General features: G+C 36.7%; 1 protein-coding gene across 2 annotated transcripts in view; it reads right to left on the reverse strand.

The window, feature by feature from the left end:
- Positions 1-16,537, reverse strand: part of ADGRV1 (adhesion G protein-coupled receptor V1) — a 266,144-nt gene that overhangs the window by 232,111 nt on the left and 17,496 nt on the right. For both annotated transcript variants that reach the window (XM_027671225.1, XM_027671226.1), the window contains 5 exons: positions 12,920-13,485; positions 11,442-11,712; positions 10,327-10,656; positions 6,939-7,115; positions 4,513-4,736 (listed from right to left, as the gene is read on the reverse strand). In XM_027671225.1, the coding sequence (XP_027527026.1) occupies positions 4,513-4,736; positions 6,939-7,115; positions 10,327-10,656; positions 11,442-11,712; positions 12,920-13,485 (1,568 nt within the window). The remainder of the gene's footprint in view (positions 1-4,512; positions 4,737-6,938; positions 7,116-10,326; positions 10,657-11,441; positions 11,713-12,919; positions 13,486-16,537) is intronic.

Here is a 16,537-nt window from a genome sequence, read left to right on the forward strand (position 1 = left end):
TCCCTCCAAAAGTTGTTTACTCCCTTGTTCTCCCCTGCTTTCCCGCTCCTCTGTCACTGATTGGCTGGAGTTTGCCACAGTGCAGAGAGAGCTACCATTGGTCCCTTCCCCTGGATACCCAGAAGTTACACCCACCTTTCCCTTATCTCCCAATCCTGTTTTACCCTGACCTGTCAATCCCTTGCTCTGCCCCAGTTGTGGAACCTCCCCTTACCCAAACCCTATTTAAGTCAGTGTCTCCCTCAATAAAGTTGCCATTGCACCCTCACCTTCTACCTGTGTGAGAACCCTTTGTGCAGTGCTGCGTCCCTATCCCCCTATCTTCGGGCCGTGGCAAGGTAATCCACAATTTATTTGACTTTGGAGGCTATCTTAATTTTTGTTATTTACAGCAGAAGACATATGATTTTATTACTTTGAAAAGTAATAAAACCTAGCAGTAGGTGTTCAGTAACACTATTTAAACATTCTACAACTAGTTTCAAATAACTTTTTCCCCATTTCAACAAGATCTGATCAAACCTTGGAGAAAAAGCCAACATTTTACACTGAAAGACTTAATTCTTGTATCATCACATGCATTTCTTCATGAAAAAATTACTTAGGAAAGATAGATATAGTTCTGAAATAGGCATTAACCAAAGGAAATCCCCAAGTAAGAAAAATATCCCAACTCCATTAAACACTATTTTAGTGTTTCTGTGCATATAAACAACATAAAAGCATTATATATAAGCCCTGAATTAAGGCCCATAGACAGTATGCCATGCTTTAAATGGGCCTTCCATGATTTGCTAATTTTTTGTCATGAAGTAACCTCTTAAACACAAAAACAACTGCACAATTAAATGGTCAAACCTATTTTGTGTTCACAATTTTTAAAAAATCTATTTTCTAAATTCACTCAAGACAGAATTTCAATCTATGGAAATTTTTATGCAGGATCACAGAATCAATTAAGATAGACAAGACCTCTAAGAACAAGTCCAACCTACGACCAAACACCACCTTGTCAACTAGATTATGGCACTAAGTGCCACATCCAGTCTTTTCTTAAACAGCTCCAAGGATGGTGACTCCACCACCTCCCTGGACAGTCTATTCCCATGTCTAATCACCTCCTTCTGTGAAGGTGATCCCATCTGGTCCCACAGACTTGTGAGTATCTAAGTGTCACTACCTCCTCCTGGATTTCAGGGGGTCTATTCTGCTCCCCATCCCTGTCTACCAGCTCAGGGGGCCAGCTGTCCTGAGCATAACAGGTTTTACAGTTGAAGACTGAGGCAAAGAAGGTGTTAAGTGCCTCAGCCTGCATCACATCACAGAAATCACTGGAATTGCAATGATCTCCATGTTAAATTGCTTCAATTTTATTTCATTACACATATATATATGTGTGTGTGTGTGTGTATATATGTATAAGTATATATATATAAATGAGATATGTACATATGTAAATGGATCTATTCTGGCATCTTAATTTATACGAGCTATGATTCAAAAAGATTCTGAGCATAAAGACTATTTAAACACTCAACTTTTCCTGGATTATCATTTTCAAATATCATTATCAAATCAAAATAAAGTCATCAGTGTATTGCTGTTCCCAGACCCTAAAGTCCACAAGTGCTCACTCTCAGCATCCTTAACTTAAGAGCACAAAAACAAATCTGCATGCCCCGAGGGTCCTGGTCCTTCAATTGGACCAACTGCCAAATTTATAGCTGTGTATCTGCACTAGGGGGATGACAACTGCCAATAGCAGAATGTCTTGTGTAGAAGGAAGAAGCAACAACCTGATTTTTAAAATACTTATTTCTATTTGTGCTTCCTGGGCAAAATGAGCAGCCCGAGTATGTATATATGCTTTCACACAGCATACACCATATTTTCATGGCCTGTTCCACCTACATTCAACAAGAAGGCCAATACAGATTTCACTACAGACATCTGACTGTACTTATGCTTAGTCTCAATTCAGGCCTACTTAAGTATCGGCAGGTATTCAAACTGAATAATTCAAACTGCTCCTAAAGAAAGAAAATATGAAGAAGCTTCAGCAGGTACAGGATTGTCTTGCTTCTTTATTACTTTTCTGTCTTCTTTGAAAGTATATTCTTCAGGATATACATTGGCCTCCCTTTTGTGGACAGCATTCAGATTTATTTTTAATATCCATGGCCTACAAATGGTGGCCATAGAGCAAGGAAGGAAAATACTATTTTTAATGGCTTGGAAAGTTTCTTCCATACTTATGGATGCAATCAAAGCTCATTTAAAATGTAAACTGCCTTAACAACACCGCTGAGTTGTAAATAATACATCCTTGTTAGAACTAATTATTATTTTGTCCATGCTATTACTAATTGCAATAAATAGAATGTTAATGAATGTATTTCTATGTCTATAGTTCCAATAAAGTCCTTACATGCTCTGTTTTTCTACTGACTTATGCTACAATTTATTGAACAGTGCAAGCACATCCATAGCACAGTGCATCTTTGTTTTCATGCTAATTCACTACTGCTGTGAGGTGGTGGCTGCCAGCCTTGGAAACTGAAATCTTCTGTTCACCCAGAAAATACAAACTATGTAGAAAGCAATACCACAAGCCTGCACACGCCACCCTGCCAATCTCCTTCACCCCTGGTTTGAAGAGTCATCTCCAGTACTGAAAGGACGATCTTTGCAGTCAATCCATTCTTGGCTTCTGCTCATGTTCAGGTTGCCAATTTTCACTCATAGCCTTGAGGAACACTATCTATGTCTAGAGAGAAGTTTAGATTTTATGTCCTCCTTATTTACTTCTTTTTTCTGCCCAGACCATCTGCTCCTTACTTCACTCTCAGACTTTGCCAAGTATGGGAAAGCTGCTTACTGCTGGCATACTTTTTTTCAGCTGCTTCATGATCAGTAGAACCTGCTACTCCTACCATACACAGCAAAAGCAGAACAGTAGTTGCATTTGTTCATCTGCCAGCTCAATCCTCTTTGTAGATATAATTTTCAGGGCATGAGGTTACCACTCGGAGTAAGTGGCAGAAAGCTGTACTTACACATACTGTAGAGGTGTCCAACCTTAAAAAGTTAAATCTTTTATGCTCTCCAGTTCCTCTATATACTTATCTGTTTCCTATCCTTCCACTTCAACTTTTTGGCCACTTTACACAGCTTCTTCACAACAACAATCATTATTTCTAATCTTCATTTTCCACTTTGTGCCAGAAACTCTTAATAAATTCTTTCAGGCAAATCAGTTTTGTCCACAGAAAGGAAACTGGAAAACGACTTGTAATAGTCTCCATTTGGTTTTATCTTGAACCAGGACCATCTTTTTGGCACAGTAGCCAAGGCAGAGGGAAATAATTCATTCTGCACAAGACACATCCACCAGCCAGCTTCTACAGAAGCGGGCCAATCCTGAAATGATCAGAATCTTTCCTGTGTGACAGAATGATGGTCAAAAAACAGGATCAGCAACAGCTTGAGGAGTATGTAACCTACGTGAGTATCTGGTGTTAAAGTTCCCAAGAGCTAGTCTGAACTTCCTATATAGGAAAAGTATACTTCTGCATATGGACTGTGTAAGTAGTAGATGTTCAGCGTGGACATTGCAGCTGGCAGACCTCTATTAGCATGTTTCCAGGAAAAAAAAAAAAAAACAAATGGGGAGAATATACCTTAGATTATGAGGAGGTATTAGAAAAAATGGTGGTATTTCTAAACTATATATGCAACTGAGTTGTTAGAAGCAGGACTGAAGAAATAGCCAAGATTCTTCTGTTAGTAAATCAAAGAGGGAATACACTCCTGGATATGAAATAATTCAAGTACTCTGAGTAGTGTTCACATGCAGATAACAATAACCCACGAGGTCTCTTACAGCCTCAATTATCCTGCGGTCCTCATCTCACACAGAAGGGAGACTACAACACTGTGCTTCAGAAACACCACTGCTCCTCTGTAGCTGAGGCTTGTGGTAATGGTCATACTGGCCTATTTTGGAAGCCAGCATTTGTGATGGAAGTATCTAATTATCAAGAGCAAGCAATACTGAACACACAGATCAAACAAACAAAAAAAGCTGATCTAATTCTGCATTAACATCCGGGCTATAAACCTTTTTCTGACAGAAACACAGTTATCTATTGCTTTCTAATATTCATTATAGTTTTTCCCAATATCCCACTAAACATTACTTTTCTGAAAATATAAGTGTTATAACCAAGAGCTACAACTAAAACCAAAGCTAAATAGCTTTTTTAATAGCATACATTATTTTAATCAAAATATAAAGAACATTAAGTCATTAGATAATAAGCAAAACACAGTTTCTTACACTTATCAACACTCAAGAAGAATCCACATATAGTCTGAATTAAGAGCCCAATATTCCTTCAGGCACTTATCAACACTGTACAAGCAATACCTCATAATTAATATTGTGCCAATTTGTTATATATAAATTGAATATCGCAACTATACATATGAATAAAGATTAGGGTACGATACCTGTCCAGAGTTAATAATACAGTTTCATTCATTTCAGGTATATCATCAGCTTTAATAGTAATGTTGATTGTAGTATCACTTTGTCCAGATAGGAAAACAACGGAGCCATTAAGAGGACTTATATCATCATGTGTTACTGTCTTGTAATTAGGACCAGAGGGTTTCAAACTCCAAAACACTGTGGCTTGACCATCAGTCCCATCTCGATGCAGTGCAATGGAAACCTAGAAAACATGCGACTCTTCTGTGACTTGCAAAAACAGATGCAAAACTGATTAACCCCTGGCAAATTAATATTTGAATAAGAGCCTCAAAATGTTCACCTTGAGTTTTTTACTTATACCTATGTATAAGATATGGAATCAAAGATGGTATATCAACAGAAATATATACTGAATCTTATTCTTTTAATCATTTATTCATTACATACTTAGACATGTATATATTTATACACACTTAGTGGAGGTGACTGACTATTAACATGATAGATCACTTAGCACCTATAAAAACAAAAAGCCTTGTGTGACTGATTTACTCAATGCCCACCTCATCAAGACACAACCTCAGTTTAAATATAAGCACCCTAATTTTACTGTGGCTGTTATGGAACAGCTCCAACTTGTACTCTGCTTAAGGAAATGAGCAGTTTTATTCTGAGAATAAGAAACAAGTTATCTGATTCAGGAATTGAGGGAAGATTTCAGTGAAGACAACTAGGGAAAAAAAGGAAAAATGTAAGAAAAGATGTTTTATAAAGGTTTCTCTGGCTGGGACTAGAGCACTCAGATGCAAGGCAATACATCTGAAAATGCTTTCTCAGAAAGAAAACAGCATATTTACTGGAAAACAGACCCAGTGAGCCAAATTATATATTCACATATAAACCACCTTTAGGATACAAAGATACTTCCACGAAATTTGGGAGTGATATCAGTCTGTCGTGGGGGGAAACAGTTTTCCCCCTAGAGTTATGAAAGTGGTAACCCCCGAGGGGGTGGTGACCCTTGGGGTTTGACCCAATCAGTGCTCCTGCAAAATATAAACATATCACTGGACCGGAAAAGAAAGTAGTTGTAGTAGTTGGAGAAGAGGTGGCCATGTTGTAGAGACACGAGGAGCAGGGGCAGGAGCCCCTAGGGGCTCTGCCCCCCCCCAAGCCCCTTGGCTGGGGCTGCAGGGACTTGGAGTGTTAAACTGGGCTAAGTACCTGTAGTTAGAAAGCTGAAGGAGTTTCCTCCACCGTGAGTGGGCAGCGGCAGGAGAAGCAGCAGAACATCACTGACTGGAGAAAAAGCGGCGGCACAGAGCCGAGAGATAAGAGAAGCAGCAAAACAAACATGCAGCAAAGCAGACAGAAAAACTTCTGCGAGCCGAGAGAGAGAGAAAGAAAGCAGCAGAGAGAACTAAGTTTTATGGAGAGAAAGTTGGGGTAAGAACTGCAAAACTCCCCCAAACTTTCTTTGAGATCCCTCCAAAAATAGAGGGGGTGGACTCCTATTAATTGGAAGTCCTAAATGCAGTGGTTCTGAGAGCTCAGCCAGGACGAAATGTGTGAGAGAGGACCTTGGGCCCTCCCTTGCTGCAGCTTCAGAGAAGCTAGCAGCCATCTTGAGGCAGAGCACAGAAGCTCTGCAAAGGGGCTTGAATCCCCTGAAGATACCAGATCGTCACGAAGGCTTCTGCACTTCGTCGATATGACCGTGGTGGAGCAACCTTTGTCTGGGGTAATGCAGCCCACGGAAAGACCCTTCGTTTGCGTCGGGGGGGCGAGAGAGGCTTGGAGGCCTCCCTGGTGTGTATTGGCAAAGATCCAACAACTGCTGCTTCATGAAAGACACAGAGAACCTGCTGCCCTAGTGAACTGCTGCTCAGAGACTGGAAGGGGTCTTTTTTTCTTCTTCCCTCCTGATGTAGTGTATTATACTATTTATTTGTTGTACAGTGTATTGTAATATATTCCCTTCCCCCCATTTTGAGTCTTGTGTGGTGTCTGGAAAACCCATCTCACACTGGGTTGAGATGAGGGAGGGGGGCTAGAACTTGAGAATTGGATTTTGGGGCTGTCAAACCATGACAGAGTCCTCCTTTACATGACTGTCCTTGGAGTTGGTGAGAGAAATTAAACCGTCTGCAGCACCTTTTGCTCCACGTGAGCATCAAGACCTAATTGGTTCTAGATCCTTAAAGAGAAAGCAAAGATCAACCTCACTTTTCTGATGACTAACACATTATTTCAGACCTTAATTCTATCAGCAATATTTTTACCCTTTTGGTTTTTTAAAGCAGGGGAATGTTTAGGGTAAGACAGAACTTAGAGGAAGGATTTTGATCACATTAACTTTCAAATGTTACAATGAATATATAAAACTTTGCTTTCTCCAAATAAATTTTCCATACTAAGGGACAACATAAAAATGTTTACTTACCACTGCAGCAGGGGAATCTTCTGGCTCAGACAGAATAATTGGAAGATTGCTAATAAAGCCTATTTCTCCATTTGCAATATCTGGAGTAATCCTCAGAGAAATATTTTGAATCTCACCTAATCGAGGACTCAGGGGTGGGACTAGAGGAATTCTATTCACCAGCTCAACTTTTTCCAGCTGTGGGAAAAAGTATGAAAAACTTGAGAAATAAGAAGCCTTAGTACCAAGTCAGAACTATTCTGACATTTTGGAATAAATTTCAAATGCAAGGAGCAAAACATCTCCAGAATAAATTTCTCTTATTGGCAACATTGTAACAAAATGTGTAAGTAGATGTGCAAGAAATGAAGTGGATGATATTCAGCTTTTTCAGTAGAATGGTATACGTCTCAGACAAATTACGTCTATGTACACAACTAAATGTATGCAGAGGGATAATGAACTTTCTAGTCTGGGCAATTTATTACTAGGCCTATGAATTGACCTGACAAGTGCCCAAACAGTTGTTCTAACTTCAGTTTTTTGCCACGCATTGATAAGTATCTGCTGAAGTTACTGACACCATAATAACTTGTAGCCTCTGAGGAAGCCAAAGAATGATTCAATCTTTACTCTTTCATACAACTTTAAGAACTTCTCTATTTACAATAACTAATAGGCTAAAATTACATTCAGAATTGAAAATCAGTACAGAATTTCAAAACCATATCCTCCTCTTGTGTTACTGTATTTTTTCAATGATTTATTTGTACTAAGAAGAAATAGGAAAACGTTTATTCTTTCTTTGAATAGAAAATACCATTCACCAAGCCCATCAGCAGCACTGACATGGCAAGGAAAGCAGAATCTTCCTGTTTTAGTATTTCTTTCAAATATAATTTATACCAACAGGAGATTCTGTCTACATGCATCATAACAATAAATGTTTCCACAGCTGATTTGTAAGCATTTAACTGGTGCACGAACCACCAATGACAACCAACTTTTAACTCCCACTAGGATGCTTTTGTTTGGAGTTATCAGATGCTATCATATAGGTTTTAGTGGAGGAGAGGGAAGTGTCCTTATTTAAATCCATACAGGGATCATGAATCACCAATTCAGCTCATGAGTTTTAAAGCCCTTTGATTCTTAAAACATGGGCTGTATCATACTTTGTACTACTGTTGCTTAAGTAACAGTCACAAATATTTATGCACAGGTTATTTGATGATAGATGGAAACTGTGTTATAAATACTGTATTCAGCAACTGATTCTCAATCATACAAGCCAGTTATTGGGAGTCTGAGGAACAGAGAGTGGGACTGTTTGTTTTGCTTGTTTTCGAAGCTTTCTTAGATCAGTAGGCCCTGATTGCACAATTAACAGCACGCAGGTGGACCACTGTTAGCTCAGTAAAGTTTCTGAAATACTACAGAGCTGAAAGAATTCCCTTTGTTAAGGAACAAAGTGTCTGATTCTGGACACTAATTTGAAGATTAAAGTAATAATTAATTAAGTATCAAGATTTTGTAAAATTCAGTGTTTCCTCTTAAAGCAAATCAGCTCATGAAAAAAACAGAATGCATTGTGAATTGAATAATGCCAAGTAGTTTATTAAATTAATCTTCCTGTCCATACCAGAAGCAGTATGCATGTCAAACAACAATAGGTTATTTAATTGAAGATGTCACTGAAGAATGTTAATCTCACTTTTGCATTTCCGCTATCCATTCTCTAGCTGTGTTGGAGCTTCATTTCTTTCTCTGCCCCTCCTCGCCTCTTTCCTGAGTTGATCCTTTATTGTACCTAGTACAGACTCTGTAGTTTTCTCATTCTAAAAAGGTTCACTCAGATTATCATTTATTCACGATGTAGAATGATTGTCATAGTGATAAATTCCTTCTCTAAATGAATTATTTGTGCTGAAAGTTGCCTCTGATGTTGTTTATTCAAATAAAAAGATTTTTATGGTTCATGGAGAAAGCACAGAACATCCGCCCCCCATCTCCCTGGAATCTGCAGTTCGAAAAGCCAGGCCAAGTGCCTGCATTCTGAAATACTTGTCACATGTATGTCTTGTCCATAGTCCACATTGAAATGCTATTTTTAATCTATCATCTAAAAAGGTCTTGGAATTAGATATTTCAATTCTTCTACAAATCTTTCAGATCTCATGCAGATGGTAAAATATACAAAATTATTCTAATATTTCAGAACGCAATTCCCTATCTAACTGTGAATGTAAAAACAGTGTGTGCTAGTAAAACAGTAATATAATTCTGACAATTTTTTCCCCTTGTTTTTTTGTTATTTTCAAGATTCCAGAAGTAATTAAAATATCTTTGGTAGACTATGAATTAAAGACAAAACCTACAAATTTTATGTTTTTGATTTAACATCAACATCTCTACTTGAAAATTTTAAAGACACATGACTTAAAATGAAAGGATCAAAAAGAACTAAGAAATTACTCTGAGATTTGGGCTTTGGATGCACCAAGTCATCCCTTTGTCTGTGTATCAAGATCGCTCCCTGGGTTTATGTTCCCAGACGACCAGAGTGGCAATAGTTACTCAGAGGAAGTAGACATAATGGTGTAGTCTTAACTGCAGATGAGAAAATAGTATAACAATTACTGGTTACAATGCCCAGGATCTCCCGCAGAAGTATATCTGAACAGTGACTTGCTATCAAGCAAGAAAATTTGGGTTTCTACAGTGAAAAATGAAAAAATTAATTAGAAAATTGAAATTATTTCTTTAAGCATTTTTGCAGAAAATCCAGTTTTCTTTCAAAGGCATAATTTTAGTGAATTTTTCCAGACAATCTTATGAGCAATGATAGAAGCTCCCTTCTTACAAATTCAGACAGAAAAAAAAAAAAAGAAAAAATCAGAAGAGCACATACAGAGGGAACTGCAAAAAATAATTTTCAAGTTCTCGGATCCAATTTGCATATAAATTAAATATACGTTTGACTATTTTTAATTTTTATTTACTCATTTGTGTTTTCTAAAATTTGTCTTGCTTCTCTAACTCAAGAGCTTTAATTTGGTTACAAAAGCGAAGGGGTTAACAAAATAACATACCTGAAAAGGTAACTAACCTCTGCAACATTTCATTAAATTTCATGAGTAATACCTGAATCCTATTACAACAGTATATTTTTTTAAATGGTGTAATTAGTAAATAATGATTAAGAATAAAGCTCTTTATGGCAGATTTATGGAACCTGTCTCTAAAGAAGAAAGTTTTCTTGGCTACAGAGCTAACCACTTTTTTATTTCCTTTTTTTGTTTTCCAACAGAAGGATCATTTTAATTAAATTAAAAGGGAAGCGGCCAGTACTAAATTATATCCCTTATATTACACAGGCTAAAAAAATGCCCAAACACAACTGAGATACCTGTATGAGGAAATGAGCTCCATTCTGAAGAAATGCATCATTTCTTATTGGTATATTTATAGTATCTTGTGTTTTTCCTTCTGGAAAGATGAGAATGCTTCTTTTAGAAATATTTAGAATGCCGCCTTTCGCTCTCTCAGGATCTAGAGGTCCAGCTGGAATATACAGTGCAGTATAAACCAACTGCACATCTCCAGCTGTTCCTCCTTCCCTTGCAAAACTCAAGGATAGAAACCGTCCCATCGGATTACTTTCAATCTTCTGATTCTCCAAAGGATAGAATTTTATTAGGCCATAAACATCATCACTGTCCTGAATGTAAAACAGAAGCTGCAAAGCAGAAAATGGCATCACTTACTCTATGCTGCATTACTCTATGTCATAGTTTCATGCCTTCATGAAAGCATGTCCTGACTGTCACCACACATCTTTTTCCTTAGTGAACTGGTATTCAAGAGAGAAATCAGATTGACAGTCTCAAAGCATTCTTTGTACACAGCATTGACAGCGGCAACTTTCCCACTATGTATCATCCATGTGCCAGAATGAGCTCTGAAAAACTGATTTTTTGGTTCAGCAGACAAAGTGAGTAATTTAAAAATGTTTCAGATTGTAAAAAAAATCATTTTATTCACCAAGCTCATTCCAAACATTTTTTAAAAAGACAAAGCAGGGACTCAAGTCACAGAACTGTTCGCAATGCTAGCCGCCCTTTATTTAACAGTTCAGAGAGTCTTAACCACCAACCCCTTCCCTTTAACTTGTTATTCTGTACAACATTTCAGTAATCATTAAGACAGCAAATGAGCAAGTGAAAATAACCTTCCTGTGTTATCTTAGAAGCAGTCACTTGAGACAGCATTTATGCAATGCTGTGCATGCTGGGAATAGTGTAAACTGAATGCTACCACAGTAAAAAGGTCTGGCATTACATAAGTCAAATACTTTAGATATGGCTCTATACAATAAGATTATATTAAAGATTAATTTGTTTGATTTCTATTCAAGACTAAATCCTTTCACCAGTTCAGCCAATCAACCAATGTTATTAAAACTGTTAAAGTCTTTGTTACCCATTATTACCTTCTCCAAAAGAATTTTAAAAGCAAACTTACCTCAGATGGCTCGCTGACTTCTGCACCTCCCTGTATTGTATGAGGTAGGAGTTTCAGAAGGTAGGGCTCTGCCTCTTCTGGTATATCATCATTAATAATGTCCAGAAAAAGTGTCACCAGCATCTGTCCTTGATCAAAACTTATTTTCCCAGCCTCTGGAAGAAGGTCTGCAGTCACAGGTGAGGGATCACTGCTATTTCGGATTATAACCCAGGAAACAGAAACATTTCCATGTGTTCCACCATTTCTTACGATTGTGATCCCTTCAAACCTGTGGTTTTGAATGAAAACAAAGACCCACTGTATAAAATCATACTTAACACTGGCTTCCTGGTTATTGATTCCCTAAAATATTTACACTGATCTAAGTGGTTTCAACAGACATTTGACTCAGGGCTTACAGCTTGTGAAATCATAACATACATGTAAGACTCAGTGTTTATTCACAAGCTCTTTGTAATGTCACTAAAGATATTTGTTAGAACCCATTTTGTTTACAGCAAGAAAAATACTGAGAAGTGGAGACTGGGCACATTTTACATTTGCCTTGAGAAATGCAAGTGAGATTTCAGAAAACATTTTGTCCCATACCTTTCTACATCATGAACAATTGTTAAGCAGGAACATTTAAATAATGATTTTGAATGAACTATTTGCCTCTGTACTGAAAATATATTCAGTTATTGATATTTATGATACTGGGAATGTCAGGTTGCCTGCATCTGATGAGCATATGACTACAATAAAAAGTCTGGGAATCTTGACTTACAAAAATTTAGAAAGTAAGATTTATTTCTTTACTGTGTATAAGAAGGAAAGATGAATACTCAAGTGCTGGGCTCTACATAACATAAAATATTCTTCCAAAATTGTTCATAGTATGATAGTTGGAGGCATTATCTGTTTCTTTGGGGATGAACTGCTATCAGTAACTAGCAGTGGACATTTTTATTGTGATTGTCAATATTGTGTATCATTCCTGCCTATAAAATTTGTACAGGATTTTGATTTTAATCTCTCCGTAAAATTACAAATATTTAAATTACTTTTGAATTTAAAGTAAGCATCAAGGGAGATATACACCCAGTTTCTTTAACCAAAGACTGGTTTTATAGATAGTAAATACAAAAGGTTGATCAAGGAAGAGGACAGAAATCTATCTCACACTAAACTGGTGTGTAGCAGCATCACAACTGATCCTGCCTTCAGATTAAGTGTTCTTCACTATTCATATGAAGTGATTAAATAGTTATGATTTATTTACATACATTTATAAATATTAAAATACTTCCTGCATAATTAGACATTCCCACTTCCTTGAACTCTTTGTAGAGAAAGTTGATAATAACAACACCACACTGAGTAATTTCTACATTATATTTTAGCGGTGACTTTATAATTACTTTTAATGATATGCTAAGGATGCTTAACAATGCCAAACAAACCTCTTAAACTGACTAGATACTAGATTTTAGTACCTTGAAATTTGGTCTTCATCAATGGTAACAGGGTGAGCTAGCAGAACACTGTTGATTGATAGCACTCCGTAGGGTTTATCATTCGGTTGGATAGTGACATGAACAACAGATGGATAAATCAAAACAGCATCTCCCTGCAAAGTGTCCTCAAGAAGCATAATCTGAAAGGTCTCAGCAATTTCTGGTATGGCATCATCAAGGATTTTAAATTTCAAATACGTTTCGTGAACTAGAGGTGGGAAAACAAGAGTTGTATTTGGCTGTAGATCTAGGAAGTCTACATTAGGCTGTGCATGTGCTGTTGAATCCCCAGTTAAAATGGCATAACTGACAGAGACTTCATCTTCATCAGGTCCAATTAATTTTCCACTGACATCCTTACCCCGAACCACTTGGACTGTTACCACATCATCTTCCTCAGGCACCATATAAGCACTCTGAACAAAACGCACGGGACTGTCATTTTTCTTAATATTAATCCAAATGGAATTTTTTGTATTGTTGATTTCAGCCCCTCCCTCCACACTCTTCAGACGAACAACAAAGATTTCATCATTTTCAGGTATCTGGAAAAATAATATTAGCAACTGGGTGTAAATCACATTTCAAATATATGCAGAACATTCATACTGAGAAATATAGTTTATGTATTTTGCAGAAAAATGATACAAACTTGAGAAAGCTCATTTCATATTAAAACAAGCAGGAGAGAAGTCCTGCTTTTAATTTTTGCTAAAAATCCCTTCTCAAAATTGAAAGTCTCTATTTCCTAAAACACACTTCTGAGCTCTGACAATATGAAAAAGGGGAAAAAGTCAAACAAAAAGACAAAAATTAGGGAAGAATCAGAAAAATCTGGATCTTTACAGCTTGAGAGTATGAGGAGACCAACTGCCACTTTTGGAAGCCACCTCTATTAGGAAACAAAATTAGATTTACATCATTTTTTTTGGATGTTGATACTGATCTACCTTTAGATGTGACTGAGAGAATACAGGAAAAACTTATGGACAGGAGCTACCTTGGCCCATCCATCCCTATACAACTGGAAAAGGAACACATCCTATGTTCTGACGAACCCACAACCACAGAAAAAATTTCCATCACAGATCTGAGAAAAGTATTTTTTTGTGCTTAGCAATTATTTAGATTTTGGCATTTCTACAAAACAACTCTGGTATCTGATGCAGCAGATAAAAAGAATGGCTTATAAATCACAAATTACAGAATTAAGAATGATATTTTTGCTTTATATTACTATATAAATATATATGGAGGCACATGGTGTGATTCTTGGGGTGTTCTATGCAAAGGCAGGAGTTGGACTCAATATTGGGATGGGTCCCTTGCAACTCAGCCTATTATCTTGATTTGCTAAACTTATGAAGCTGAAAAAATATGATTATTTTATAAATACATATAGGTAAAAAGTAAATTTCTAAAAATTATTTATGATCTTTGCATCTCATCCTTACTGTGGACTACTGGAAACCGTTAGCATTTGCTTCTGAGATGAATTCCAGGACAAAATTACAATTTTTTTTGCTAATGGTCTGCTATAAAGTTGACCAATCCTTTTCATGCACTTCTGTTTACTGAGCAAAGAAGGTTCTGAAAACCCTGCTGTCCAATATTTCTTTCTCTTTAACACTCATTTGTTTATTGGCCACTCTCAGATCCTTTTCTAGGACTAGGAAAGTGGGCATGATATCCTTGTTTGGCTTGTGGCACTGAAACTTCCATAATGCTGTCAACTGATGCAGTATTTTGTTGTCAATGTGAGATCTGGATGCTCTCAGTCACCTCCAGCCTACACTGAGATACCACATGCTCGGTTTACCTCATTAGAATAAAGGCTAACTTATGTTTCATTTAGTTCTCTAATTAATATACCATCTGGCACCACAAAAATACGCACTTAAGAGAGTCAAAATGTCTCCATAACTTTAGTTGTAGTTTACATCTTAGCATCTCTTGTAAGTGGGACATGCTAGAGTTTTTAATGGCGTCATGACTGACCATTAAAAATCCAGTCAGACTTCAAAGACAAAAACATAAAGGATTTTCAGTGCTTTCTTGCCTCTTTAATTTTCTGTTAACAAAGTTTCCATTATTCGTCACTAAGAAGGAAATAAATACAATAATAAATGTAGTACTGTAGAGATCAGATCTGCAGTTCCCTACTTTCTGTAGGAAAAGGGCTACATAATTCAGAACAATAGTTGTTTCATTGTTTTTCTTAACTTTGATCCTAACAGCTCAAATTAAGCTCTGAGAGTAACACTGAATTCTTGTGCATTCCCTCATCATCACCAATAAAGGATTTTTACACAGAGTTAACCTTTCGTGTGCGTCTGTGGAAGACTTTCAGTGAGTGGACCAGCCACAGCTGTACAGATCAAACTTTGAGGAAAAGAACATTAAGAGTACTTCTTGGAGGAAAAATAAAATTTTTTTCTGCATATAAATTACAGAAATATTACATGTAATCTGAAAGAGAAGTTTCTACATAGCAGTCTGGCACAGTCTCTTAATATTAGTATCGGTATAGACATGGGAAACTGGTTTTTATAATTAACAGAAGTATGTAAAAAATTGCTTTTAAGTCGCTCACTTTCGTGACAGGCACTTTTTTCCTACACAATTTTTCTAGTGAATTTCCTTATTAAGTTGTTCTGTATCGTGTTCACTTATTTTGGTGCCTCTATTTCCTTCTCAAACTCATTATAAATTAAAAAAAAAGAAACAGAAAACTGTAAGAAAATGAAAAACACAAATGAAAAACTAGAAGGCTTTGTTTAGTTTACTTGAAATAGCAAGAAAGGCTCACAACATATACACAGATTCTTCTCAAAGACCAATCTAAAACCTGAAAATTTTTAATTATCACTTCGTGTTCATGTTCTCCACAAGACTCCCTTTTCTTTTAGGAATGTTATCTGCTTTTGGTATTTTCTAAAGTATGTTTCTGCCTTGAAACACATCTAGATAAAAAACATAAAATTTTTTTAATCTATCCTTTCCCTCCAAATTTTGTGTGCTGTATTCTTTCTTTAGCGGCAAACATAACATGTCTGCTCTTCACCACAGTGAAGAATAAACTGCATTTTTATGCACTGCTGACCAAAGGCAGAGGAGCTACACAGGCATCACTGAGGACATAATCAAAATGCATCATGTAAGCAATGTTATGATAGGTTCCTCTTGCCTAAACAATTGATAAAGACAAAAAGGATAACCTGAGTTCATTCTGCAAACCTAGTCTGAATTCGCAAGGCAGATAATTATGGAAAAACAGAGAACATCTAAAAGAAACAGAAAAGTTAAATATAGAAAGGTCAGTCTAATACATAAACCTGCATCTAGTTCAAGAACGCCATCCTTGGCCATGCAAGGACCTGAGTATTCCATCTGAATAAAAAGTAAAATGCTTTCCTGATTATTTATACATTAGTGTGAGCCCCTAACAGGTCTAATCACAGCAGTCAGGGTATGTTCAGAAACTAAAAATATTCACTGATGGTAATTACAGAGGCAGCATTAAAAAAATAAAATGATTAAATAATAGCCCATTGAGACAAAACTTAACAACTTTATGAAGCAGAAGCACTTCTACCC

Source organism: Neopelma chrysocephalum, unplaced genomic scaffold (assembly GCF_003984885.1).
Source record: "Neopelma chrysocephalum unplaced genomic scaffold, ASM398488v2 Primary Assembly neopelma1_97065, whole genome shotgun sequence".
Lineage (NCBI taxonomy): Eukaryota > Metazoa > Chordata > Aves > Passeriformes > Pipridae > Neopelma > Neopelma chrysocephalum.